A 27560-nucleotide genomic window follows, 5' to 3' on the forward strand; every position below is an offset into this window, starting at 1 on the left:
GGAAGGGAGAAGCTGGGTTTGAGAGACCCATATGTCCCCGTGCTTCCTGAAGGGGGTGCTTCGAATGATGGGAAAAACAGAAAGCTTGTAGGCTGGGATGCTTCATGCTGAAATCCCAGCAGACAGGGTACAGGGGAAAGACTGAAAATTTGCCACTAAAACTTGTTGTAGCTTGATTATCTCTTTAGAATGACCTATATTAAGAATGGTTGAAAGAATCACTGGAAGCCAGAGGATTGGGGGTGAGTGGGTGAGTGATGAGAGGGGACTCAGCCTATGAGAACGTGGTCCCTGGCGTTGATTTAGGACTCTTGCTTCCACGTAGGGCTCCCAGGAGACTTATTCTTCCCATCTGTCCTTCCTTTGCCTGGCTATCTTCAGATAAATTACCACTTGCCAGGGGGTCCTAGAAATATCTTAGAGTGGCGTTTGTCCCAGCCATATGTGTCATTACTCAGAATAGAACTGAGTTAAACCAGCTTGGGATCCATTGGTAACAGATTTGGAGCAAGTCAACTATCTTTGGCAGCTCTAAAGTTCACTACCCTCGAGAAGCACCCTCTTGTAATATTTTTAAATATACAATAATATGAGAAAACTCTGAGGGACTTGGGTTTCTGTCTTAACATTTGAGATAGATTTCCCCTCGGAAGGGAAGAAATAAGAATAAACATTTTCAAAAATCGGCTTCAGAGTGTAATTATCAACAAACCAAACACAATTCTGTTTGGGGAAAATGAGTGGCCTTGCGTGAGGTGTATATAGGACTCATCTGCAGTTCCTATGAAAGGCTCAGCTTTAAAAAAAGGAAAGTTGGTTGATTAGTATAAAATGTCATAGAAAAGTCCAAGAGCTAACCCCCTGAGATGATAAAATACCAGGTTTTGGGTAACCAGCCAAGCTCCCATGTCAGGATTAATTGGCAGGCATATTAGTAACAAGCATGACGCAGGCTGTGCTATTGCTGGCATATCCCTTTGACTTGCACAAAGTGGTCACATGACAAAGAAACATTAAGAATCCTACCAATTATTTCATCTTCTGTGCACTTGAGTGGTCTGGTAGCTGGAAAAGCTCAGAATGTTTAAATCAAATGGACTGTACTTGTCACTTATTTAAAGTAAATTTGGGAAGTGTAGGTGTTGGAAGAATCTCTATTTTGCATTATTATACATCACTAAACTCTGGTGGCTTAAAGTGAAGACCTCTTAAAGTGGACTTTAGGCCCTTGATTTCCATGGTCAAATAGGGTTGTAGAAACTTGGGGAATACAGCCTTGGGACTAAGGCTGAGGACCCCTGAGAAGTTTTCACTGTCTCTGTGCTTTTCCTCAGGAAGAGACATGACGTGTGACCGAGAGGAGAAAGTCTGATGGACGGAGGGCGCACACTCAGCGCAGGGCAGGCAGCAGGGTGTAGGAAGCTGTGAGCACTTACTGGGGGCTCCAGGGAACAGGGCGAGCCACATCCAGAGTCAGTTTTTTTGGGAACCAAATAAAACATATCTATGAGTGAGACATGGAGGTACAGCAATTGTGGATCTCAAGTCTCCTCCCCTCATCTTAACGGAACTTTTAAGCAGCGTTTTATAGAAAAAGGAATTCGCAAAGCAGCTTCCTCAGTCATAAAAGAGATGTGAGCAGGGTCCAAATGAATAGCTTTTGCAAGAATGCTTGCTGCTAACGTGAGCAATGCGAAGGCTCCCTGTCCCTTTACCCGCCTTAGCAATCATGTCACCTACTTTGGCAGTCAGACTATGCTAGCCCTAAGAGGAACAGTGCTGGCCGTCCGTGGGCCATGGGGGCAAACGCCTTGAGATGGGCATCTTCCCTGGAGCAGAGAACCTGGATTCAATGGATTTCAGTCTAGGTCTGTACCTCCCTGGCCTCCCAGGAAAGCCTCAGTACAATCCCTCTCTTGGCCAAGTGCAGTCTGAAGCTATAGAAATGCACTGGGCACTTGTATGTTGCAGCACAACGTTTACAGATTGGTAGTAGGGGCAGGGGTCAGATGCACTTTGCCTCCTTAACACCTGCTTATAACCCGTTTAACTCCTACATGTGAAGAATATTTGAATATTGGATTAGAACACTGGATATTAGAATACTGCAAAAATCTCTCTCTGAAACAAGACCTTCCATCCTGGAGGAACAGTATGTGTTACCCCCTCACTGCCCCGGTACCTCTTCAGACCTAAACAGAGTCCATCTGTACTGGATAGGGCCAGACCAGACTGGAAATGATTTTGAAGCTCTTCCCAGGGCCAAACCCCACAAGTCTCAATGTGGCAAAAAGGTGATTATCCAAACCTGCTGAATACCCAGGACTCCACTGGCTGTGACCAAGTGAAAATTTTAAGTGTTGAGTTTAAAAAGGAAATCTGCCAATGGGTGTTTTGTAAATCATTTGTGCCAGCAGGCTGACCCCATGTGTCAGCTAATCCTGGAAATACAGGAGGTAAATTTAAATCTTCTAGCATGAAGCACTTAATCAATATTCTAAATGTTTTTCTTGCAATTGATGCTAGCAGAGCAATGGGGAGCTTTGGCGTCCTGTTAATCTTCCGGAGAAGAATACTTGAGAGCAGGGCCAGGGTGGTGGGATTTTGCACAGGCTGACTGGTGGGAATGTGGGAAGGTGGGAAGCTGGAAGGAGATGGAGAGAGGCGCTTATTTCCACACCAGGCCCCTAGCGCGGGGACACTCATCCCCTGTACTCACGCCACCCTTGCCAGTGGTTAAAGCCCCCCTCCGGTACCTCCATTTCACCCTGTGGCTGACAGCCTAGGAGTTGCTTTGCTGGGGGGGAGCATGAACTTTGGAGTTGGTTGAACTGGAGCGAGGTTCCCAGCTCACTTCCTATTGCTCTGTCATGACCTGGATCATGTTTCTTACCGTCTCTGAATGTCTCCTTTAAGCTATCACCCACCTCTGGGGTTTGTTGTGAGGATTAAAGAACTAGTGCCAGTATGCAGAGGGCCTAGCACGACTGGCCAACCCTCTGCACTTGGAAGTGGACACCACCGTTATCGTGGTTGGTGACACATGTTAGAGCTTTAACTGTGGACCCTGGGGCCATATAGGAAGGTTGTTCCCAGGGATTGGGGTGGGGGTAGGGGCACATGGATGGAAAAAGATGGAGCTCTTTAGGTTTTGCTTCCTTCATTTCTAAGAAGGCTTTGAACCGAGTGATATCCTGCTGGTTCTAAGATGCGGTCATTGTAGAAAGTCCCAAGGAAGGAGGGGAAGGTGTGGGATATTCTATGGACACCAGGCAAAGAAGAGAAGGAAACCACAAGACAATAAAGAAAGGATCAGGTCTTGAACTGGGCTTAGAACTGTTTCAGATTCCATCTCTCCATGCGCAGGAGTCTCTCAAGAGATCCTCCTAACCGTCAGATTCTTGGTGCTGTGAACTTGGAGCTGTGACAGTAGTCAGGTCTTGGTCCAGCCTGGGTGTCAGAGTATGACCACCTGCCAGAGGCCATTGCCATATCTCTTTAACTAGTGCTGACAGTGGGAAGAGATGACACAATTGTAAACAGGAAACACTCTTATTTGCAGAAAAGATGGTATTTGAGAGCTAGCCCTGCCTCTTAGCCTCAAAGACCAGGAATTCGCAGGCTCTCCCATACTGCATTCCACCAGTGCTATTGTTTGTTAATATTCATCTTTAAACTCAGTATCGAAATATACTATTAATAACATTTGTGAAACGTGAATCAATGCAATAGCTCTCTCTATATTAAAAAGTCATTATATAAATATTAAAATGAAAGCAATAAAAATGTTTTTATGCCACCTAAATAAAGTCATATACACCACTGGTTCCCAAACCCCACTCTGGGAAACATTACAAACGATCTAATCGTATGACGGATCCTAGAGCTATTTTCTGCGGTAACTTGCATCACCTCTGCTTTTTGTGGTTTTGTATTAATAAAGCAAATATGCAAATAGTACTTTCCATGGGTCAAATACTATTCTAAGCACATTATATAAATACATACATATATGTATGTGTGCATATATACGTATATATATAAATTAATTTTGACAGTAACTTCATGAGGTCAGTACTATTATTATTCCCATTTCTCCGACAATAGACCTGAGACACAGAGAGGCTTGATCAGAAGAGAAATAGAACAGCAGCATGTTTCTCCTCTATGCATTTTAACTGGCTACACTGTAATACCTAAAACGGAGCAATTGACCTTTTTGTTTCTGGATAACATTATTCATTCAATAGAGACTAAATCAGTCCCTAAATTCTTGTCGACCATCTGGCAAATTGAGGTGCCAGGCCGGTTCATAAACGAGCATAAAGGAAGCGAATGATGCCTATTCTAACACCAGCTGGCATCCTGCAGTACAACTCACTTCTGACACCGGCCCCCTGGTTAGCACAGATACCGCAGGTTAAGGGCACGGTCCCCAACAAGACTGCCCACTGCAGAGGCCAACCATACTTCAGGAGTTCCCAGGCTCTTCTGACGAACTGGCTACAAACTTAGGTGTTCCCGTGATGCCCTCAGGTTCAATTCACTAGAATGACTCAGAACTCAGGAAAGCACTATACTTACAAGTACAGTTTTATTTGAAAGGGTACAAATCAGGATAAGCCAAATGAAGAGACCCTTAAACTGAAGCCTGGGAGGAGAGCTTCCATGCCCCCTCCCTGTGAAATGCCTGTGGAATTCAGGCAGGCCACCCTCCCCGCACATCAGTGTGTTCATCATCCAGGGTGCCCCACTGAGCCTCAGTGACCAGTTTTTATTGGGGTTCATTATATAGGCAGGGTTGACTGATCCACTGGGCATGGGATTGAATGCAGTATTTGATTCCTGTTTGCTCCCCGGAGGTCAGGAGATCAGGCTGACCTCATGTGGCTCAAAACCCCAACCCCCTGACCCACGGTTGGTCTAAACAGAGCCATAACCATCACCATAGTCAAAACACTCCTATCATTCATGAACTTCCAAGGATTTAGAACTTATCTCCTAGGAACCGGGAATAAAAGTTAGCAGAATTTTCATTTTAATTCTAGGGACACACTGTGAAACTTCTCACAAGGAAGCTGGAGTTGAAATTTTGAGCATGGGCTCACCTCACCACTTACCAGCCATGAAACCTTGGGCGAATCACTTATCCTCTCTGCCTCAGTTTTATCGCCTGTGCAATGAGGACGGCAGTAAGATTGCCTCCTCGGGTTTTTTGAGGATTAAATGTGATCCTACTTGTCATGCGTTCTCAGGGCAGTGCTCTGCCCTAAGGAAGTTTTTATGAGCTGTAAGCTTCAAAGGGCTTTTAGCACTTGGGTATCACTGGCCCCCTTTGTCCCATCTTTAGTAACAGAGAAGTGCTCCAAGGGGCCAGGCTAAACTATGCATTGCTTGTGGGTCCTGTTTTCCAGTGGCTTTTTTTGATATTGGTGGCCTGTGGGGCTTTGCACCTGTAGAGTAAATGAGAAAATGTGAGGCCTTGTCACAGTGATGGTTTTGAAATATGGTTTAGTGTCAAATGCCTCTCCAGGGGAAGTCACTTGCTTCCCTGGCATCTTTGCTGAAGATGGGCTACACACCTCACTACCCATCGTGGAAACTTCAGTAAAGGTTGTTTAGTGACTTCTCGGCTATGAACTGAACGGCTCTCCAGGCCAGGCTGACTCAACCGCAGCCCCACTGCCCTTTGGCCTGGTAATTTTTTGTTGTGGGGCTGCCCTGTGCCTTGTAGGATGTTGATCAGCGCCCCGGCCTCTGCCCTCTAGATGCCAGGAGCCCCTTTCCCCGACTGTGATAACCAAAGATGTCCCGCCACACAGCAAACGTCCCCTGCAGGACAAAATCGCCCCTGGTTGAAGACCACTGCCTGGGAAATGAGCGCTGCCTCAAAAACCCCCTTTTCTTTCTGCCAACATGGAAAATGGAGGCATGTAAGAGTCTTTTCAGGTTTCCTTCTCCTTGTGTGGTGAGGGGCTTCAGGAGATCGAAGAGTAGACGGGTGCATTGGACCAAATCTTTCCTAATCCGTGCCAGCGCGAACAATGAAACGGGGCTCTGGTGACCACGTGATGCCCAACTGGGGACACTTAAATTAATTTCCCCAAGGCAGCACTCCCCTCAGAGTGACCCCCGGGGTAGACTCATACGTGGTGTTAACCGAGGCTCTTGACCAGGTTCCCATCATCCAGGGGCCCGCAGGAGTCCGCGGCCTTTAGGACCTCCCACCCTCACCCTGAGTGATGCTTTCCCCCATCCAGCAGCCCAGATGAGTACCCTGCAGGTGACATGTCAAAGGAGACTTTCGCTGGACCACCACGGTAGAGAGAAGTACTTATACCAAACCACAGCTGGGGTTCTCATGCATGGACTTTGAGGATGGGGGAGTTTTAGGAGGGGCTGACATTGACTGCTGACCAGACAGGTCAGCACTGAGCCTTCAGCACGTGCACTGAATCTAAATGATTGTGGCTTCTAGATGCCATTTCCAGGCCTTTTGTTGAAGAAAACGGTCTTGGTGCAGCATGTTTTTTGCGGCATTTGGTTTATGGTTTCTGTGAGGTTGCCATCATTTCTGTGTAATCCACAGTGTTTTCTAGCACCCACTGTTGTTTTCGTTTCATAAAGAAAATTCCACATCTTGGCTCTACCTAGCATTTCCTTCGCATAATGCTCTCCTGCTTAGAGCGAGTTTAAGTCCTGGGAGAAATGAGCTGTGGGAGGGTCTTACGTTAGCAGAAGTGCGAAGCCACAGGGCACGCCACCCAGGCTGCTTCTGGGCTCCCCTGGCAGCCTCCTGACGGAGCTCAGGACCAGCCTGCCAAGTGGCCCTGGGGCCCTGTGTGATGGGCCCTGTGTGATGGGCCCGGCTACTCGCAGCAATGGAGAGACTGACAGTGGCCTCCTGGGATTTAATCTTCCTGGCTTCAGGTGCCAGCGGATGAGCTCAGAGGGAAGCTACATCCCAGAATCCACCCATGTTAGCCCTGGGAGGAAATAGGCTGTTGTAAAAACACTTTTTGAAATAACTGCTTATAGAGTGTTTTCAAAGCCCTTCATCCAGGAGAGTGCTTGAATTCAGAGCTCAAAATTGGGTATTACTCTGTTAAGGCTGCCGTACAATCCAGGATGCCAAAAGGCATTTTCAGCTGTGTATTCAAACCCTATTGGAAATGGAAACTTGCAGGGTATAACTGGTACCAAAAAACAGGAATTTCATCTCAGAGGCCTGGCTTCCTGGCAGGTACATATGCATATCACCCTATATCACAGAGTGCAGTGTCATACATCATATTCGTTTGCTGGGGCTGCTGTAACAAAGTACCATAGACTGGGTGGCTGAAACAACAGAAATGTATTTCTCACAGTTTTGGAGGCTGGAAATCCAAGGTCAAGGTGTCAACAGGTTTGGTTTCTCCTGAGGCCTCTCTCCTTGGCTTGCAGATGGCTGCCTTCTTGCTGTGTCCTCACATGGCCTTTCTTCTGTGTGTGTGCACCCTAGTGTCTGTGTGTCCACATTTCCTCTCTGTATAAGGATACCAGTCAGATTGGATGAGGGCCCGCCCTAATGACCTCATTATAACTTAATCACCTCTTTAAAGACCCTGTCTCCATCCATAGTCGGTCACACCCTGCGGTACTAAAGGTTAGGACTTCAACATATGAATTTTTGAGGGACACCATACAGCCCGTAACATACATGTAAGTGGCAGGTACTCAGCAACTAAACATCTGACATTTAAAAAATCTCACCTATGGGGTGACTTTAAGGGGAGAAGACTGCTATTACCACAAGCATTTCCTCAATCCCCAGGGCCCTGCTAAGTGTCACCTGTACAGCCTTTGAATATGAGAGGCTCTGACTGTTGGCTGGTTCTGTGGTCAAAGGAATGTGGGGAAAGGCACCTCCCTCAGGGGACCAGCTATCTCACCCAGCCTGCAAACATCAGGTGTTGTCTGCTTTGCTGAATCAGATGCTATCAGATTTCGGGCTTCTGCAAACTTAATTCAAGTAATGGTTTCTTTGTGAGTGGCATATTTGCATTGTAGCAAACTTTGCTTCAACATATTGTTAGAATACACAGTACTGTAATTGAAGATATTTTACCAGCAGCAAAGGGTTTATAATTCATTTAAAAAGTTGTAATGGGCTTGAGCATCTTCATTATAGTTTAATAATACAGCATTTTATACCCGGCTGTAAAATTTTAGCAATTGTACAATTCTGTTATATAGTTTAATAACTGTTCAAATGAAGGAGAGTGTAAAGTTCCTAAAAACCAATTTAGTGACTTAGAAAAATAGCCTTTATGAAAATCTATCGTACACCTTTAATGAACCCAAATGTCACCTTTTCAACAAAGGCAGATCGCGGCATCTCTTTTTCTCAACCACAAAGCCCTGCAAATTAAGCACGTAGAGTGCAGTATCTCTGAGTTATAATTTTTCTTTTTTCCTCTTTTATCCCTAATCTCCTAGAGCTGGAATAAGCCTATTGCCCCCACAGGGTGAACAGCAGCCGGGTCAGAAGAGCTTCAGTAGGAACAGGGAGTGAATTGGTTTTCTCTTAAGAAGGTTCTTTATTTTACAAATGGCCCCTTGATCTCACCACTTCAACCCCAACTCTTAACTCTAATCAGGTCTCTTATCTATGCCTCCAAATAACCCCTACTTCACCATTCTGTGAAGTAAGTGGCAAAATGGGGAGGCCTACATTATCATATAATTGTACACTAGCATTACGCTTAATAAAAGTGTTGGCAGATAGCATCAGGGAGAAGGCACTGTGTCATCTTGTCACTGGAATTGTAATTCACGTTATTATATTTCTGGGATTTTCCAGGGTGTATTGTCAGACCACTAAAGTCGATAAATAGGAGGCCCTGAGCCAGGTGCACAAACACAGTAACCATGGAACTTACGGAGCATACCTTGGGGATGCGGTCCCAGGATCCTTGGGTGCAGTGAGATTCTTGAGCGAGCCGGCCCTGGCTCAGAGCCCTGTTTCTGTTACAGAGGAATGGCAACAGTCAGAGGAAGTCCCATGTGGCTGGGCTCCTTCCTCTTTAAGGTGCAGTCCAGGGACTCGGGGCCCACAGTCCATTTCTGCTTTGTGTTACATGCAGCTGTGTCTGTGATGTGGGTGGCGGGGAGGCTGGCTCTGAGCTGCCCGCCTGAGAAGGAAGCACGGGAGAGGTCACCAGCAGGGGCTGCAGCCCCTCTCCTGCATCACCCCGAGATGACACGAGTTTCCCTCCTTTTCTGTCTCCCACTCAGTGTTCTAGTTGCCTCACCCTTCTTAGTCAGCTCCAGAGAATTTCTAGCTGAAGTTTGGTGTTGCTTGAGAACAACATAAGGCTGTGCATCCCAACAGCATTTGGGTATCTTTTGCCAGGTCACGGTCATCTCAGCAATGAGGCCACAGCTGGAGGGTATTCTTGCTGCCCAGGGACAGGCATTTGCTCCAGGCTTCAGCTGTTTCCGGCCCCAGCACACGGCACCCCCTACGTTATATCAGGGTGAGGGTAGCACTTAGTGATTCTGAGTTCCTTTGGAGACTCAAGGCAGCGCCATCATTTGTTTTACTCCAAAACCAAGCTCACTTTCAGGTAACGTAACTCAAGCCTTGCTGTTCCGCTTCTTGACAAGGGATCATGCAGACAGTAGGCAAACAGGGGCATGGTAATTGCTCAAAGTTGCTTTTTTAGGAAAAAGGCTGTTGTGCTTAAGAGTGGAAAATACTGAAGGACCAGGCTTCTCTCTACAATAAAATCAAGCCTTCCTGTGGTCTACAGTGGAGAGTAGTTGCATCTCCTTAATCCTTGGGTTTGTTGTCTGTAATGTGGGAATAATGAGCACAGCCACCTGGGAGGGTTGTGATAATTAAACAAATTAAAATTCTTCAGCATAGTAACTGAGCCTCCAGCACAGTAACTTTTTATCATTATTTTATCCTCCTGGTTCGTCTCTGCTGACCATGAGACAGAAGGAGCCTGAGAACTGAGGGACAATTTGGTGACTTTTATCCCAAAATTCATCTGGAAAATGAACTTGGGTGCTGTATAGGGTGTGGACCCTGTGGTTGAAACAATTTTTATTGTCACCCTTTTTTGATGTCTTCTCCTAAACTTTTTTTTTTCTTCTACTTTTCTCAAAAAGTGAGAATAACCACTTAAGGATAGGGACGGGAAGACCAGGCCCCCTCAGTGCATTTCGGGAAAAGCCATTAGGCCACCCGCCCCTGTGGTCCAGAGGGTAGTGAGGCTGGCCTATCAGACGGATAGTAATTCAGCAGTCGGACAATTGTGTAACCCAATTGCTGCATAATAAACATGCTTAATAAAAAGGAATAGGACGTCTGCACCATCTTGGCTATAAACATGCTCTCGTTCTGGGCAACCTACGAGAATACCTCTGAGCACACTTAGATCACATACTATAAATAAATCCAATTTCTTGTATCCCCTACTGACCTTTTATCCTTAGGACTTCTAACCAACCGTGCTTCCCTGCATAATAGACTCTGCCATGCGCTTGAGCCGTGGAGCACAATTGTGGGAGGAAAATGGCTCTGGTTCTCTTGGGGGTGAGGTTCAGTGAAGGGCTCCCCTCCCGTGTGCTCCTCAGATTCAAGGCCCAAGAGGAGTCACGTCGTGGACAAGGCTAGAGGGGAAACGCAGGATGGTGGGCACTGAGAAGACGTCGTGGGAATTTTCCCTAGGGTGGCTGTCCCCTGCCACCCTGAGGGCTGCAGGGACCTCAGATACGACATGCGGGGTGCTCCTCTGTGGAGGCTGTCGGGGGAGTGAAAATCACCAGCGCTGGCCTGACCTCTGACTCCTTGGGTTGATTCTAGGCTGCCGCGGCTGGCTCTGTGCGTGCTGGCTGTGGGACCCCGGGCTTATCACCCTTATTATTCTAAGGGTTGATCTAAGGATTACGAGAGATAATGGTACCGTGTCTGGCAGAGCCAGTATGCGTGGGCTTTAGAGTCGAAGAGGCTGAGGTCAAAGAGATTTAAATCTCAGCGCAGCCACTCGGGGCTGTGGAAACTTGGGCAGGTCCCGACCTCTCTGAAACCTCTGCTTCCTGATCTGTACAAAAGGGGAGTAGCCCCCCTCAGAAAGTCATACGAGTCCTTGGGGAGTATGCAGTAAAATGCGGATGGGATCATTACCAATGGAGGCTTTTCTTAAGAGTAATCGTCACAGTCATTATCACTATTAGTCTATTTGGTTTTCCTCTATTTTCTTCAGTATTTTTCTCTGTCTACTAAAAGTACCTTTTTTTTAAGTTTTTAAATTTTTTGCTTTCCCCCTGTTTCTTGCAGCACCACAAGTGCTCCGTCTTCCCACCCAGAGAGTGAACAAAAGCCCTGGGTCCGTGCTGTCTCCAGACCTGGCGTTTTCTATCAAACCTTAGTTACCACCATAAGTCACAGAGCCATTACAGGGCTGCTCTCAGCTGCACATAAATGCACAAGAGAATGAGAGGCTTAATAAATATTATCTGACGGTGATGAGGGCACGTGTCTGATGAGATCGGCTTCATGCACTTCTCGTCAGGGACCACGATGAATCTTTTCTGCTGCTCTCTGCGCACTTGCGTTTCCAAATGCACGTTTTGAGAAAACAAATGTTTCCTTTTAGGGCCATCCCCCTAGTTACCATTACACCATGATCACTGAATGCTTGCTCTACAAAACCCCTCCCCCACCCCAAACTAAAACATCTTTCACACAGTGTTTGGCATAATCTTATTGTTAATTGGGCATCATTTTCTAAAATGCAGCTCGTAATTGCTTCTTGTCTGAATAGTTTACTAATCAAGCAAGTTAACCATGAACAAAAACACACAGTTCTCTAATGTAGTTGGCAACCTGTGTTCGCCCCAACTTGGGGAAAAGCAAAATAGATGTAAGATGATCCTGTAAGGGAAGGAAGAAAGGCCAGCCCAAGCGCCCTGGTAAGCTCCCTGCTGTAGACAGTGTCTGCACACAGCGCTACTTGCCATCCTGCCATTAGTGTTAAATTACAAGCGCAGGGCTGCAGACATCCTTTTATGGTGTGCGGGAGACTGACAGGCAAGCCCGAGGGACTGCTTAGCTAATGGAGGACCGTTGATATATCTTACAGGACTGTATCTCTTTCATTGCATTCATTTTTAAATCCGAGGAAAGAAGATCATGAGCCAGTTCTATTCAGTATCACATTATCACAAGCCAAATTAGCTTAATCTTTTGTATTTTTCACACCCCTGCTTGAATCCAAGAACATCCAGTGTAGGGACTGCAGAGAGGCTAAGAGATCATCAACAGCAACTTGGATTTTAAAAGGATTTCCACCCCGAGTATCACGTTTGATTCGCACAACAACTCGTGAGGTAGGCCGTAGTAGGGCGGGGGTTATTGTCATTAGAGGTGATGGTTGAAAAGCTAGGACCAGGACCTTCCTAACCTGTGGTCTTTTTAGCATACCTTATCAGTCAGTCTGGTACCAAGAGCAAGTTCTAAATCATAGTAGAAGCTCTCTTAACTGACCCTCATTTCACCAACTCACCACAGAAGCCAACCTCTCTGCCATTCTCCTGTAAACATCCAATGCCCAAGGCAGGCTGAATGCTCCAAGCTCGTGGGCATTCTCTCCTTCTGCTTACCTGGGCCCCTTGCTCTCTCCAGTGGAGGCGCAGGTTTAAAAGATTCAGGAGCATTTGTTCTGAAACCTTTGGGTGCTGCTGTATTTGGTATTTTGTTTACATAATTTAATTAAATATTACATGAATGATTGAAATAGGAGCACAAAAGAAAGAAAGTTGTTTCAATGAAAACTAGGTTGAATACATTAGAAAAGTTCAAATTCCTTTAAAAAAATGCCTTTGATTAGGTGTGGCCCAGACAATTCTAAAAGACTGAGAAAAATTGTAAAAACGTAGAAAGATTCTGCACTGAGATCCCTCGGTGGGTGTCAAACAAATGCCATTCCTGTTTTAATGAAACGAAAACTGGAAATTGTAGATTGTAAATGATAGGCGTAGCTTGTGCAGAACATAAGCCAGGGAATTCCAATCAGCAAACTCTTTCTTTAAAAAACCTTTGTAAGAAAGTGGCCTTGATCATGTATCCAAAAATCAGTGAATGACATTCAAATTCTAAATTAAAATGTTTGATACAATACATACAATGGAATATCATTCACCTTGAAAAGGAGAAAATCCTGTAATATGCAACAACATGAATGAATCTGGAGGACATTATGTTTAGTGAAGTAATCCAGTCACAAGGACAAACACGGCATGATTCCATTCATATGAGGTATTTAAAATAGTCAAACTCGTGGAAGCAAAGAACAGAATTTTGGTTTCCAGGGGCTGGGGGAGGAGTTGCTGTTCAACAGGTATGTAGGTTCATTTATGCAAGATGAGTAAGTTCTAGGTCTGCTGTACAACATTGTGCCTGTAGATAATAGTGCTGTGTTGTACACTTCAAAATTTAAGAGGGTAGACCTCATGTTAAGTATTCTTACCACAATAATTAAAAAAAGAAGCTTCTTGAGGCTTCCCTGGTGGTGCAGTCGTTGAGAGTCTGCCTGCCGATTCAGGGGACGCCGGTTCGTGCCCCGGTCCGGGAGGATCCCACATGCCGCGGAGCGGCTGGGCCCGTGAGCCATGGCCGCCGAGCCTGCGCGTCCGGAGCCTGTGCTCCGCAACGGGAGGGGCCGCGGCCGCGGCAGTGAGAGGCCCGAGTACCGCAAAAAAAAAAAAAAAAAAAAAAAAGCTTCTAAATTAAAAAATTAGATACAAATGTGTAGTTTTTAAGTGATTTAATGATTTTGCTCTTTAACGTTATTTCTCAATTGACCAATGACCTAAGGGCCCAGCCCCCAGCCCCCAGTGCCGTCAGGTAAAAGAGTTTCTACTCTAGGCTTGGCCCTAAGACAGGAAACCATATCACCTTCAAGGCTACGACCACCACACACACACACACACACACACACACACACACACGCACAATCTAGCCTCACTTCATGGGGGCCTTGTCTAAACAGCACATCTGGGATCTGAGCCTGTGCTTCCTTGGGCTAAGGAAGCGTGACTTCAGGCCTCCAGTCCTCTCCCCACCCCTTTTTATGACCAGGCTCGACCTGCCCAGAGCCTGCCAGACTAACTAAACTTGGCACCCAGTGGGCCTTCCTAAACCTGTGCAGCGTGAAACATATTTACAAGGTCTTCTTAGAGCTTAACGTAATGAAAGCCTTTGGGCTGAGGTTCAGGTAATATGTAGACACAGTGTCTTGGTGGGAGAAGGTAGATGAGACATGGTAGGAAAGCTGCCCAAGAATTATCACCACCCACATCTCACTCTGTCCCTCCTCATAGCCCCTCAGCCCCTCCCCAGCCTGTGCCAGAGCCCATGGGGCTGGCAGAAATCGGCTTAGAGGAAACAGAGCTGAACACAGGCTCTGAGAGACAAACGCCCACGCCCAGCGGCTCAGAGTAGACCTTATTTATGTGTCCACTTGTTTTAAGCACTGACTTGACTACACATTTTTCAGACCAGTGGTTGCTACCAAGTTCATAGGAAAAGCAGAACTCACCAGGAAGGTGAGTTTCAAAATAGACAGTGACAAGGATTTTAGAAAGACTGGCCAATTGCTTATGACCAGACCAGAAATAAAACCTCCCCTGGCTCTCCCAAATCCAACAGGCGAAATCCAAAAAGCTGAAAAGAGTATAAGACTACAGCGCACTGAGCACACGACCATTCCTTAGCTTGGATTCACTAAGCAGGCAACTTCTTTTTTCTGTCTTTTTTGTGTGCGTAGAAATTAATTTGGGCAAATATGTGTCTAGTGCATAACAGAATTGTTATGTAGTAAGTTCTACTCATAAAAGTCTATAATCTGGTGAATCCATTTGATTAAAATGCAAAGTGAAAAATGAGAAAGTAATAAGTTATCCTTCAAATTGGGTAGACAGCCTTCTTATGTTTTGCCTTACAAGAAAATGTAAGATGCGTAGATTTAAACGGAGAAATGACTTTGAGTTCTGGACTATTTTGGAAAGAACTCATGCACTGGTTTACCCTAGCAAAGGTCCAATTTATGCTGCAGAAGAGGCTGCTATGCTGATAAACTGATATTGACAAGGGTGATAGATGCAGCTCGGTACTTAGTACTGGAGAGCAACGTTGATGGCGTTTTCCAGTCTGTGTATTTCTGTTTATTGCTTGTATTCTGTCATTAAGCAAACAGGTTCTTAATATAGCAAATCTCTCTAATCAGTAAAGCAAGGGAGAAGAGAAGCAGAAGCATCATTAATTATGGCCATTTGGCTGTGGCCTGGACAACCTGTTGCTATTGGATTGAGCAACTTCCTCCGGTTCTATTTTCTGGAGGTAGAGCAGAAACTGGCTTTTCTTATACATGGAGGAGAGTAGAGAAATGTTCCGTGCCCTGCTGGCTGACAGCTGCCTGAAAACCCAAGATTAAACACTGGCTTCTCTACAGAAATGGAGTCCTGGGGCAGCAAAGGCCAGACTGCAAGTGGGTATGCTATTAAGTCTCCAATTCCATAAGCAGAGCGAGTGTGCAGCTCCAAAGCCTGATCTGACCCGAGGCTCGGGGAGAACCCACCGCGGGCAGAACGTGTTGTGTACACGGTGCCTGATGAGCTGGCTTGACTGAGAGCTATGAACTGTCTGTGTGCCTGGGCATCCTGTACCGGAGAGCAGTCGGCACCAGGCAGGCTTTCCAAGTGCTAATCACAGGGGTAAAAAGCAAGGGAGTAACAGAGGTTAACGGCATCTAATGCATTTATTAACCCTTTAGTGCCAGGGCCTGGGGAGGTCTGGCCACAATTACAGTGCCATGGAAATTCTATTATGCGACATTCCTGGACGTGGGGATTACTGCCAGTGACAGTTTTATGAGACTGCTGCAGGGACAAGGCTTATGGAGAGCCTAAAGAACAAGTCCCCTGGTTTTCCAGAATGACAGCAAAGCTACTGGTTTGTGGATGGTGTCTCCAGTATCCTCTTCACCTTCTCCAGATGAAAACCCTGTGGTACTGTGTTTTGGTGGTGTTGTTTCCCCCAACTCCGAGTCAGGCGGCTTCTCCCATAACCGCATAACTATGAGTGAGCTGTTACGAAACCCGCTTTCATAAAAGGGATTAAATAATTCGTTTTTCAACATGCTGTAACAATGGTTAAAATTGACTTTTAGAAAAATTGAAATCCATTCTCTTCTCTTCTTCTTTATCCCTGTCTCCTTTTTAAGAGATACGATATTTTAAAGCCACAAACTGTAAGGTTTGGCGCCTAGATAGGTCTGGGCTGGCCAGGCTCTGTGTTGGGCCCCTGCCTATCCTCTTAATGAGCAGGGCTGTCGAGCTTGCAGACAGGACTTGTTCCATTATTACACCCCTGGTTTAGGGCTCGGCAATGGTGCTCTTCCAGTTTCTAACTTGCAAGATCTCAGAAGTTTTGGTTTCCTTTTTGTTTCTTTAATTTTCCTGGGACAGTCCCAATTTTCATCAACGGAGGCAATGTTTAAAATATGTAAATACTCTTTGCAGTAGTTGAAGGTGAGAGATGCCCTATAATTTTATCTTCTTGCGTTTATCAGGCCTGACTAGCAAGACAGCGATAGCTTGATGTTTTAAAAAAGGCTCAGGATAAAAGCCTTTAAAACGTGGAAACAGCAGGTTGTTCAGGCTTCTACAAGGGGCTTTAAGAGCCAGATTTTCCTAAGTGGACTTTGGATCTGCATAGGTAGATTTCTGACCCTCGGTGGTCACCCGAGGGGTTCAGACTGAATACAGGACTTATAAGCATGCTGCCAACTAGACATACGTAGGTCTGAATCCCCAGGCTCTGCCCCTCCATCTGCAGCTTACGAACCCTTAGAGTCACTGGACGCCCAGTTGATGCCGCTCAGTCCAAGCAGCAGGCCCACTGGCCCTCATTTTGTAATATATACCCCCGGTTTGGTGTAGGATTTTAAAAGATCTCATGTCGATGTGCAACCCTTCGATTCTTTTACCCAGGGGCTGCCTGCTAGTCCAACAACCACTAACATCTGTTCTTTGCCTTCTAATCACACTCACAGGTGTTAGTGTGGTTCATGCAAAGTTCTGGCGGAACTGGGGGGCTGCTCTTCTTTGCCTCTGCAGTTCTGGGGGGTTTCCCGGCCCCCCAGGCCTCTCGATGGGAAGCAGTGTTAATACGCTATGTAGGCAGAGGCTTTGAGGCCAGTGTGCGTGGACCGCTAAGCCTCTGGAGCGCTAGGTGCTTCTGCTGGGTTAGGAAATGGTTTGACAGGAGAGAAGGCATTTTCTCAGAGCCTTTGCAGAGGCCTGGTGGCGCACAGTTATATTCACTCAGCGGTTCGTCCTGTTCTGCCCACCAGAATGGTTCTCAAGGCCAGATGAGCTTGGAGCTGCTGCCTCCACCTTAAGTAAAGCCAGTGGAGATACAGGGAGACAAAGCCAGAGGTTGATTATTTGCTTTAGATACAGGCCAACAAGATGCCTGCTTTGGGGGAAGAAGATCCCAGAGCCTTCACAGACTTGGAGCCGGTCTCAATGTATTTTCTTGTGTGATCAAGCAGTCATCCCAGCCATTCTCAGATGGGAGGCAAGGGCATGTCTACCCCGTTGTATGACTCTAATCCTGTACAAAGTCGAGCTCTCAGTGACCACTGAGGACCAGAATCTACCTATGTTGGTGTAGAGTCCAGTTAAGAAAATTGGTTAAGATAGAGACCTTTTCTAGTCCATTGGTGGAAGCCCCCTTTACAATCGTGTAATAGATGGGCATTTGACTAGTACATTAACAGGTCCCTGAAGTGACTGAGTGTAGCTAGTGAGTCTCTCAGATGCTATAGGTGATGAGTGATACACTGCATGCTGGTGCTAATCATATAGAACAAAGTAGGAGGAGGCCCACCAGCCCTTGGATCTCTTAGACGGCACTGCAGTCTAGGACACTGAGGTGGAGCTTAGCTGTGACCACAGCACAGAACAGAAACAACTTGAAGAATTAATGTGGCCCAGACTAGAAGTCAGGCTGCCTTCTCTGCACGTTTTAGTGAACTTCTTAGTTATGCAAAAGCACTTAATGAGGGTTGTCTTTTGTAGATTACCGCCTAGAAAAGACAGAATGTGATGTTTTAGGGCCATTTTGGTGTCTGGCACAATTCCAACCTTGAACAGAAATAAAACGTGCAAAGTTCTACATATTATTCTCTACGGGTTACAATGCAATGGACCAGATTTGCTATTAATATGGATTAAAAGTAGGCTTTTGAGGAAGGCTCAATTCCTCTTCTGATTTGCCCTCTGATCTTCTTATACATAACATTTAGTGACCTTTGAATAGCCTGGGGATGCTTCACAGTGTCTTTTTCTTGACGCCTGTTTAAAGGTTTCTATTTCATATTCACAGCGGGCATATGCAAATAGAGGTAAAGGTTATGACACCTCCCATGTAGCATTATGGTCAATAAATTACTCCTTGGGTGAACATGCTATCATTTCAGGCTAGCACGTCTTCAACAAGTTGCAAACGTTGTCCCGCAGTAGGCAGCCTGCCAGGGCATTCCCACAGAGCTGGTTGCCCAGATACTCCTAGATTCAGGTGTTTTGCTTAACCAGGGTCATCCTGTCGACAAATGAGTTCTTGGTCTTTCGACGCCAAAGGGCTCCTAGTTTCAGGGGGAGGGGCTATGGGAGGGATTCTTTGTGCGGCTTTTGGGGGCAGGGGGAGCATGAAGACCCAAGCATGCCAGGGTTGCCTGGGAGAAACTGTAAAGCAGGAAAGAGCACAGTTCCATTCAGGAGTTTCAGAGACTTATCTAAATCTTGACTCTAAAGTAGTTCACTGTGTGCCCTTGGATAAGTCACTTAACTTATTTGCACTCTAATTTGTTTTCCTTTACAAAACAAGAGAGCTGCACTGGGTTAGCAGTTTTTATTGTAATTGTTTGAGCAATGGAACCTTCCCTCCACCTCAGTTCTCAGGTAGAAACCCAGTGGAAACTTGCTTCATTTGTGAGGAAATAGGGGTCTTAAAGCCCTCACAGCTCAGGAACTTGTAACTGCCCTAAAGCAGTTTTCAATAAAATATGTATTTATTTGTATTGCATAGGTAATGTACATGTATTTTTTTAAAACATCTTTATTGGAGTATAATTGCTTTACAATGGTGTGTTAGTTTCTGCTTTATAACAAAGTGAAACAGTTATACATATACATATGTCCCCATATCTCTTCCCTCTTGCGTCTCCCTCCCTCCCACCCTCCCTATCCCACCCCTTTAGGTGAACAGTATGGAGGTTCCTTAAAAAACTAAAAATAGAACTACCATATGACCCAGCAATCCCACTACTGGGCATATATCCTGAGAAAACCATAATTCAAAAAGAGTCATGTACCAAAATGTTCATTGCAGCTCTATTTACAATTGCCAGGACATGGAAGCAACCTAAGTGTCCATCAACAGATGAATGGATAAAGAAGATGTGGCACATACATACAATGGAATATTACTCAGCCATAAAAATAAACGAAATTGAGTTATTTGTAGTGAGGTAGATGGACCTAGAGTCTGTCCTACAGAGTGAAGTAAGTCAGAAAGAGAAAAACAAATACCGTATGCTAACACATATATATGGATTCTAAAAAAAAAAAAAAGGTCATGAAGAACCTAGGGGCAAGACAGGAATAAAGACACAGACCTACTAGAGAATGGACTTGAGGGTACAGGGAGGGGGAAGGGTAAGCTGGGACAAAGTGAGAAAGTGGCATGGACATATATACACTACCAAATGTAAAATAGATAGCCAGTGGGAAGCAGCCACATAGCACCGGGAGATCAGCTCGGTGCTTTGTGACCACCTAAAGCAGTTCTAAGATGGATGGATCTGGGGTCCGTAATGCCCTTCACGATTCCTGAGGGGGACCTGTCTGAAAGAGTCCCTGCACTGTGCCTTAGCCCCCAAGCACTGAGTGGTTTTCCCACTAGAGGGCAGCCACATGAGCCCAGGACCACATCCGTTTTTGTCATATCACCGTATGCCCAGCGCTGGAAAATAGCTTGGTAAGTGTTTGTGGACTGGAACAACTAATAAACAAATGAACAAACACACAAGCTTCAGGAAGACCTATCTTTATATTACTAATAAATGTGGATTTTTATTGCACCATTTTTACCTAGAAGGCAGTTCCTAAACATTAACTTTCAGAACTATAAATGAGTTCAAAATGTAAATGACTTCAAATTTTTTTCTTTTGTAACCTGTGCAGTGACTTTGAAATGAGGTGGGTACAAACTGAGATGTACTATGTCAAACACACCAAATTTGGAAGATTTAGTATGAAAATAAAAGAATGTAAAGTATCTCATTAATCATCTTTTATATTGATTACATGTTGAAATGGTAATATATTGAGTTAAAGAAAATGTGATTAAAATTTTCTTCACCTGTTATCACTTACGTGGTTAGGAGAAAAATTTAAGTTATATATGGGCTCACAGTTGTGGCTCACATATTTCTGTAAATGGCACGGTCCTAGACAGTTAATCATCAGTAATTACTCTTCCATAGTATGTATGAGTGATTTTGTGTGTGTGCATTTTTGTCTCTTTCCAGGCACAGAAGCTGAAATCCAATATGTCGGGAAGTCCACACCTCTGTCTTTCTGATGTAAGTTGTTTCTTTCTGAGTCTCCCTGCATTTATAGAAACAGAGCCTTTGGGACCCTGGAACAGGATATGATGTGAAGGGCTCAAAGACAACAAGGTTTCAGGTCCAGAAAAAATCTAAGTCACCCTCAATGTCCCTCTGCCGTTTGAGCCAGGTGCAGTCTTCAGATCCTAGTGCCCAAAGTGAGAACCAAGTGTGGACCCCAGGATCCTAATCTCAGAACTGGACCAGCAGAAATACCATTGTCCCAGTACCATGATAATCTCTGTGGTCACAGTCACATGAATTCATCTGGCACAGAGAAGATACATAACAACTCTCGCTCCTTACCAGATGTCCTTTGACCTCCACAGCAACCCAGAAGTAGCCAAGGCGGGCCGCATTACACTCCCCGATCTACAAGTGAGAGGGTGGTTGATTCTGTCACAATCATAGCTCATTGTGGCGGGATGTGGCATTATGGGATTGAGCAGGTGCTAGGGATGGGGATGAAGGAATCAATCCTGGGGAAGGACAGCTGTGCTGACTGGGAATTTGGGAGCCTGGGCTTTGGTCGGGACTCTCTGAAAAGCAGGGCGAGATCCTTCATCTATGAAGTCCATGGTTGAACCAGCCAATGGAGGGAAAGGCTACTGCCTTCTCTGCCAGTCTCCAATGCGATTTGTGACCCATCTCTGCATGAACTCATACTTGCTTGGGCAAGTTTCCCAAGATGATTCTTCCTGCCCTCCTTCATGATGGAGAGAGACAGCAAGCATCCCTCCTCGGTCACTGGTACCCAGAAGGAGAATGGTTCCATGTTGCACAGTTGCTGGGGGACCTGGGGAGTGGGGGTAAAATCCCGGGTCAGCTTTGGTGAGCAGTGAGAGAGACAGAGTGCGGTTAAAATATGCCTTGATAGGATGAACACATGCAGTGGGCGATAATGAAAACATTCTTTCTTACAGCGTGATTACGAAAAGGATGGTCTTGCTGGGGCTTCCAGCCACATAACCACAAAATCAATGGCTGCCTCTCCAAGCTGCAATCTGAACCCACTGCTGGTCTTGGTGGTAACTGCCCTGTCCACCCTATTATCTTTATCTTTGGCTGACACATCGTAGCTGCATTTAAAAAACAATATGGACATGTAAAAAGACAAAAACCAAGCTATCTGTTTCCTGTCCTCTTGTATATCTGAAATTCCAGTTTTAGGAACTCAGTTGAGACACTGCTAAAACAGTTTCATCCAACTGGAACATTTTTCTTTCTTTTTTCTTTTTTTTTTCTAAGAAAGCTTCTTGTGATCCTTAGGGCTTATATGGGATCCCCGATACAGTGCTACATTCCAAACTCAGAAGGCTTTGGGGCATGCTGTATTGTAAGGGGACAGTTTGTTGATTTGGCTGTAAAGCAAACTGGGGCCATGTTTTTCAAGAGGACGATGAGGATGGTGATTTTAACAATTTAACTCTGGCCTTCACTAGCTAGAGAAGGAGTTAGTATTTCTAAAGAATCTTCCATATCTCATGTAATAGGTTTTATTTCTGATGACATGACTGCAGCAGTACATGGATGCCAGGTTTTTTTGGTCACAAAGTGAAGATCCTCATCAAGACAATCTTGATGGACTTTGTGCAAACAGGCTTGTACCAATGTTCACTTTTCTATATGTACTAGTATTTTCCGTGCTAAGTTCATGTGCTGTAAACAGTTCTGCACTCTCCTACAAAAACAAAAAATACCTGTCACATCCCAGTGCAGTGTCTGTCTTCTAGTCAAAATAGAGAGTGAGAGTGGGCATGAGACTTCACAGAACCTTGACCATTGAGACACTTTCCTAAGCCTTACCTGAGTGCGAAGCCCTTAAACTAGCAAGAGTCAAATACAGCTGAAGCATCATTCCAACACTCTTTACACGTATGAGGTCATATGTAGAAAAAAATTTTACTACTAAATGATTTCAACTACTGGCTTTCTGTATTTTGAAAGTAATGACATTGTCTTCATTTTTTTTACTGGTGGTTTAATACAAAATACACGGAGCTTGTTTTCCTCTCATAAGTAGCGTTAACTCCGATGTTCACGAAGACCGCTCTTCAAAAGCGGGCTCTGCATCACGTGATTGTGGACAGGCAGGAGGACACAGAGCAGCCAAGCATTGTCTTTTATCGTTTCTTGAAACGCAAGCGTGCATACCTGTGAGGAAACCAGCAGCCACTCGTAAATGTTCTACATTGTCCAGGGGCACCCTTGCCAGTTGACACAGACCAGGACCTTGGTGTTCATGTTACTTGACTGGGACGGGGGTTGGGACTTGCTGCCCTTTCTTCGGAAGCAGATCCATGCCAGGGTACACAGTGCTTTTCCTAAGGATTGTCTTGACTCCCATCTGTCATGGCTTGGCCGCTGCGTAGAGCAGTTTGGTCTGAAGGTCATGGGGAGTCTGCTTGCACCGTGTTCTGTGTCCTCCATGACAGACTGCGACTGATTCTGCAAAAAAGAAAAAAGGTTTGTGGATCCAGAGGGTCACGAATAAGGTCTGTGGAGCTGAGTTGATTGGCACAGAGACACAGAACAGAACAGGACTCTGGATATAAGGCATTTGGCTTGTTGCTGCACGTCCTCTTCTATCGTTCTTTTCCTTAAACGAATAGACTCAAAAGTGCACTTTTGAAGTCTGGTTGAAATGGTGAGATTCGAAATCTACAAGGATCGAGTGCTAGTAGCCATGTTTCTTTGAAACTGAATAGAGGCGAGGAGATTCCACCCAATAGAGTATTGGAAGCGTTCGCTTTCTTCCCATATCAATAGAGGGGTGGAGGGGGGAGACCCACAGTGCACATTTCATCCTGATTCCCTTTGCCCACGGATGTTTGCCTTGTAAGAATTAATCAGATTACTAGGGTGGGAAATCTATTAAACCCAAGATGAAGGCATAGCCTTTTAGCTCTATTGGTGTTTGAAGTACATTTATATCCAAATGTTAATAAACATAAATGTATATACTAAGTACCGAGTTTTTTCACTTCAAAATGTTTTCAAGGGGAACTCATCAAACAAATTCAATTAGTGAAAGGTTTCCTAAAGACTCTTCCTTTGAATAAACACATTAAACATGTCGAAATACTTGGAACTCCAGTCATCTGTGAAAGCGTATCTCTTACAGAGCATATTTTGTTTTAATTAAGGTATCTCTATGTATCTACATTGGACTAATTGCATAGAGGTCTGATTCTATGTAATCTACTGTAGAAAGCTATTGATTACTTCTGTAATAAACAGCAGCTCTAATTAGCTTCAGATGACCAAAGAGGAAATAGGAGTTATCAGAGCTAACAAGAGTGGCTTTCAGTGAAGAACCATGGATGTGCAGCACATAAATTAAATTGTGAAAAGCCTCATCTTTTCACCAACACAGATCTCATTTTTCTTCAGAGATAGAAGCATAGGAGAGTTACCAAGTCGTCCATTTGAAAATAAATTACTGCTTAAGTAAACAGAGGGAAGGATGTTCCATGACAACTTGTTAGAGAGATTCTTAGAAAATCATGCCAAGCAAGTGTTTCTGCCATTCGGGGTGATCTCAGTTTAACACGGTGCCCCAGAAACACCATCATTTGCCCCAGTACTGGAGCAGGCAAAACCTTTTTCCTATCCAGCTTCCTCTGGCAGTGCTAAAAGCAAAAACTGGTTCACTCCTTCCGGTCCTGCAGGCCCTGCATGCAAAGTGTCACCAAAATACAAGGGCTGTCTGCTGAGGTTCGGGCCTGTTGGAGAAGGCATCTCATTGTAGTTGATGTTGGCAAACAAAAACAGTAACTTACATCCATGGAGACCGTGGCTCCCAACTCAAGTCTAGCTATGCTCTACTCCTTTCAGAGAAAAAAAGGCAAGATTGCCAAACCGATTCGAAGCACATTTTCAGTCCCCTTGATGTTGAATATTTGACCGAGAGGTGTTTGAGTATCTTTTTAAATAGAGCACACGAAGGAAGAAGGGCACAGTAAAGAGAGGGAATTCAGAATGCCACCTGAATATATTTTTCCATATCTGGTTTTTTTCAAGCCTCTAGTAAAAAAAAAGTGTAAGTTGAGAATGACATAGATTATTTTTCATTAAGTATAGCAAACTGTATGCAAAGTGTGAAAGGAGTGTGGTTTTCCATTAAAAAAATTTTTTTAAACGATTCTTTATTCTGTAGTAAAAAATGTTTTAGAAGCTACTTCTTCAAGGAAAACAAATATAGGACAGGGCTCCACCAGAGCCGCTGTGGCCTTTGATCTAGTCTATGTTAAGATTGTTTCTATCTTGCACATGCTCCGAGGATGGGTTGTCTCCAGCTGCATCCCTGTTTCCCACCTGCCTCTTTGTACTCTGAATCAGACACTCCCAAACACTCCATCTGCTGAGCTAGGAAAGTGGGAGAGAGGAAGCATTTCTAAATCAGTGTTAAGTGCTTGGGAAAAGACATGTAAGAGCAGTGAGAGTTTATATAATTAGCAAATTCTGTTCTTAGAATCCAGCAAAAATGTATTTCTGTTGTTATTATTTACAAAACAGTGGCCTCGGAGGAGCTGTCTTTTGGAAAATAAGTTTTCATTCATGTCGTCAGGCATGCACGACTTATTTGAGTCAGTAAACTGCGGGCCAGAAAATGACCTGCTTAAATGAATGCACATTTTCTCATTCTCTTTCAAGCTGTTCTTGAGCTCTTGGATTCATACCCCCGCGATCTTTGTTGCTTCTGCTCTTTGATAAAACAAATGAGACCATGTCAGACCCATCGTTTCAAGAAAGACCAAAAAGCAATGACAACACACAAGAGTCAGTTACCAATGGCCTGAACGTGTTGTTGGCCAAAGTGCCTGTCTGCACTGAGTTCGGGGAGTTTGAAGAGATGAAGCAAAATCAGCGTACCGCAAGAGACCACGTGCCCTTGGTGAATGGAGCATGCAGTCTGGTCCAAACAGAAAACTTGTCCCAACAAAACACCCAGAGTTCCTTGAATTAGGCACCAGCGCCTTTGTAGGAAGCATGCCAGAGCTAATATCTGGAGGGCAGAGGAAGGAGTTTCTTTTCAGAAATTCTAAAACAGCAAAGCAGCTGGGAATTTGGTTAGATATCCTTACAAGCTATGTTTTTCGCTCATCCCTGAGATAAGCATCTCGTGTGTAGATCTGATACCTCTTGACTTTGACACAGCTTTTATTCTCAAGTGACCATTTATTTGAATTCTGTTGTCTAGAATTCTTCAAGACGACTGTACCTCTGAAATATATTCTCACTGCAGAGGCCTTAAATCTGTGGGTTTTGCGACCGCCTCCATCCTGGGATGTATTCAGTGGGACACTTTCATTTCCCAAGGGTCATTATGTTAAGACATTGGCGGATTCCCTTCTCTCGCATATCGATTATTGATAACCCCGGTCCCCACCCTTGTTTCTTGTTGCCCAAGTATTTAACGGAGTCCCTTCCCATCAATTCTCCATCGTAATCATTCTAAATACCCAAATTCATTCTTGTTCTGTCAGATGCCCATCCTGCACGTAACCCTGGCTTTTTGAAGACAGAGAAGTCTCTAAGGAGCCAGGCGATCTGAAGAGGATGCTAATCCCAGAGTAGAAAGTTTATCCATCCAGCCCTCCCCTGAGCTCCCCCTTCTTAGCTCTGGGATTGTCTTGTCTCCTGCCTCCTCGCCAAGCATCCCTTTGTAGTTCCCAGAGCTCTCTGACGAGCTTCTCCTCCCTCCCGGAGACAGCCTGGGTCTTTCAGCGGGATGCACCACCTGCACTCCTGATTGTTCTGAGACCCAGCCCAGAGGGGTGGGGAAGGCACGCCAGCCCTGTTTCAATAAACTGCCTGCAGAGAACCGCAGCCTGTAACAGTCATCGAGCTCCCAGCCCCCTGAGGTCTCCAGGCTCATTTGACCAGCGCAGCTGCGACTTCGGCGGTCTGCCTCTGGCAGGTGCCCATAGCAGCATCTTGTTCCACTGCCACAGGGAATTTATTTTTGCTCAAGGGCAGCTGCCAAACCCAGCACCAGCATCAATAGAAGGTTTTCTCTGATTTTCTTCTCTTCATCCCAGGTCCGGCTGTCTTACCAATCCCCACTTTTCGTTTTGCAGGACGTGCCAAAAGACTGGCCAGAGACCATCAGTCCCTCTCTTCTTTTGAACCTCTCTTCCCGCTCACCCTAACAGCTTCCCTAGCAGAAAGCATGACCCATAGTAGGAAATTAAACACTTCTGGGCGAATGAAAAACTTTAGGACATGGAAGGGTTTCATTCTGAAATCCAGTAGCAAGGACTGGCCCATTTGCCTCATCTCACGGCACTGAGCTGTTATGCATTGGTGCTGAAGGTGTCCTCCTGAGGTTATTGAGGGTGACCTGGGAGAAATGGCGAAAAAAAGTGTTAGGATCAAAGCGGCTTTGTCTGATGCATTCCCTGCCGAGAGGTGGAAAACTAGCATTTGTCCCCAGAAGAGCTGAGCATGACCAGCCAGTCCCAGCAGGCTCACGGCGTCCACCAGGAAGGACAGGACCCCAAATGGGGTAGACTTTGTGGGAAATTAGCCGGTGAGTCTGATGATGTTTTAATCTGCCTCAAGTGCAGGATGCTGGCAAGAAAGATGGACCACCCTGGCAGTCCTGACCAACCCCAGGGATGCAGCCGCCGCCAGCATCCTGAGAAGTGAACTCAGGTGCTTAACGATTCAGCACACTTAGGGAACATCTACTGTACTTGAATGAAGCTTCATTTGGAGCCGAAGCTCCCGCACCAGTAACTTGAGAATCTAGGGCCCTTTGACAGCGGCTTAGGGGAACAACCGTCCTTTCCAGATTGGCAGAATCCTTCACTTTGATATCCTTCGGAG

The 27560-nt window shown here is 45.3% G+C and overlaps 1 protein-coding gene across 2 annotated transcripts in view; it reads left to right on the plus strand.

Moving 5' to 3' along the window:
* The window catches only part of GFRA1 (GDNF family receptor alpha 1), a gene marked incomplete at both ends in the record, with an annotated part of 199150 nt that extends 177345 nt beyond the window's left edge, over window positions 1–21805 (plus strand). For both annotated transcript variants that reach the window (XM_082854380.1, XM_082854379.1), the window contains 2 exons: window positions 20649–20702; window positions 21650–21805. In XM_082854380.1, coding sequence (XP_082710506.1) covers window positions 20649–20702; window positions 21650–21805 — 210 coding nt within the window. The remainder of the gene's footprint in view (window positions 1–20648; window positions 20703–21649) is intronic.
* Window positions 21806–27560: the final 5755 nt, after the last annotated feature.

Source organism: Leucopleurus acutus (assembly GCF_964270905.1).
Source record: "Leucopleurus acutus genome assembly, chromosome: 14".
NCBI lineage: Eukaryota > Metazoa > Chordata > Mammalia > Artiodactyla > Delphinidae > Leucopleurus > Leucopleurus acutus.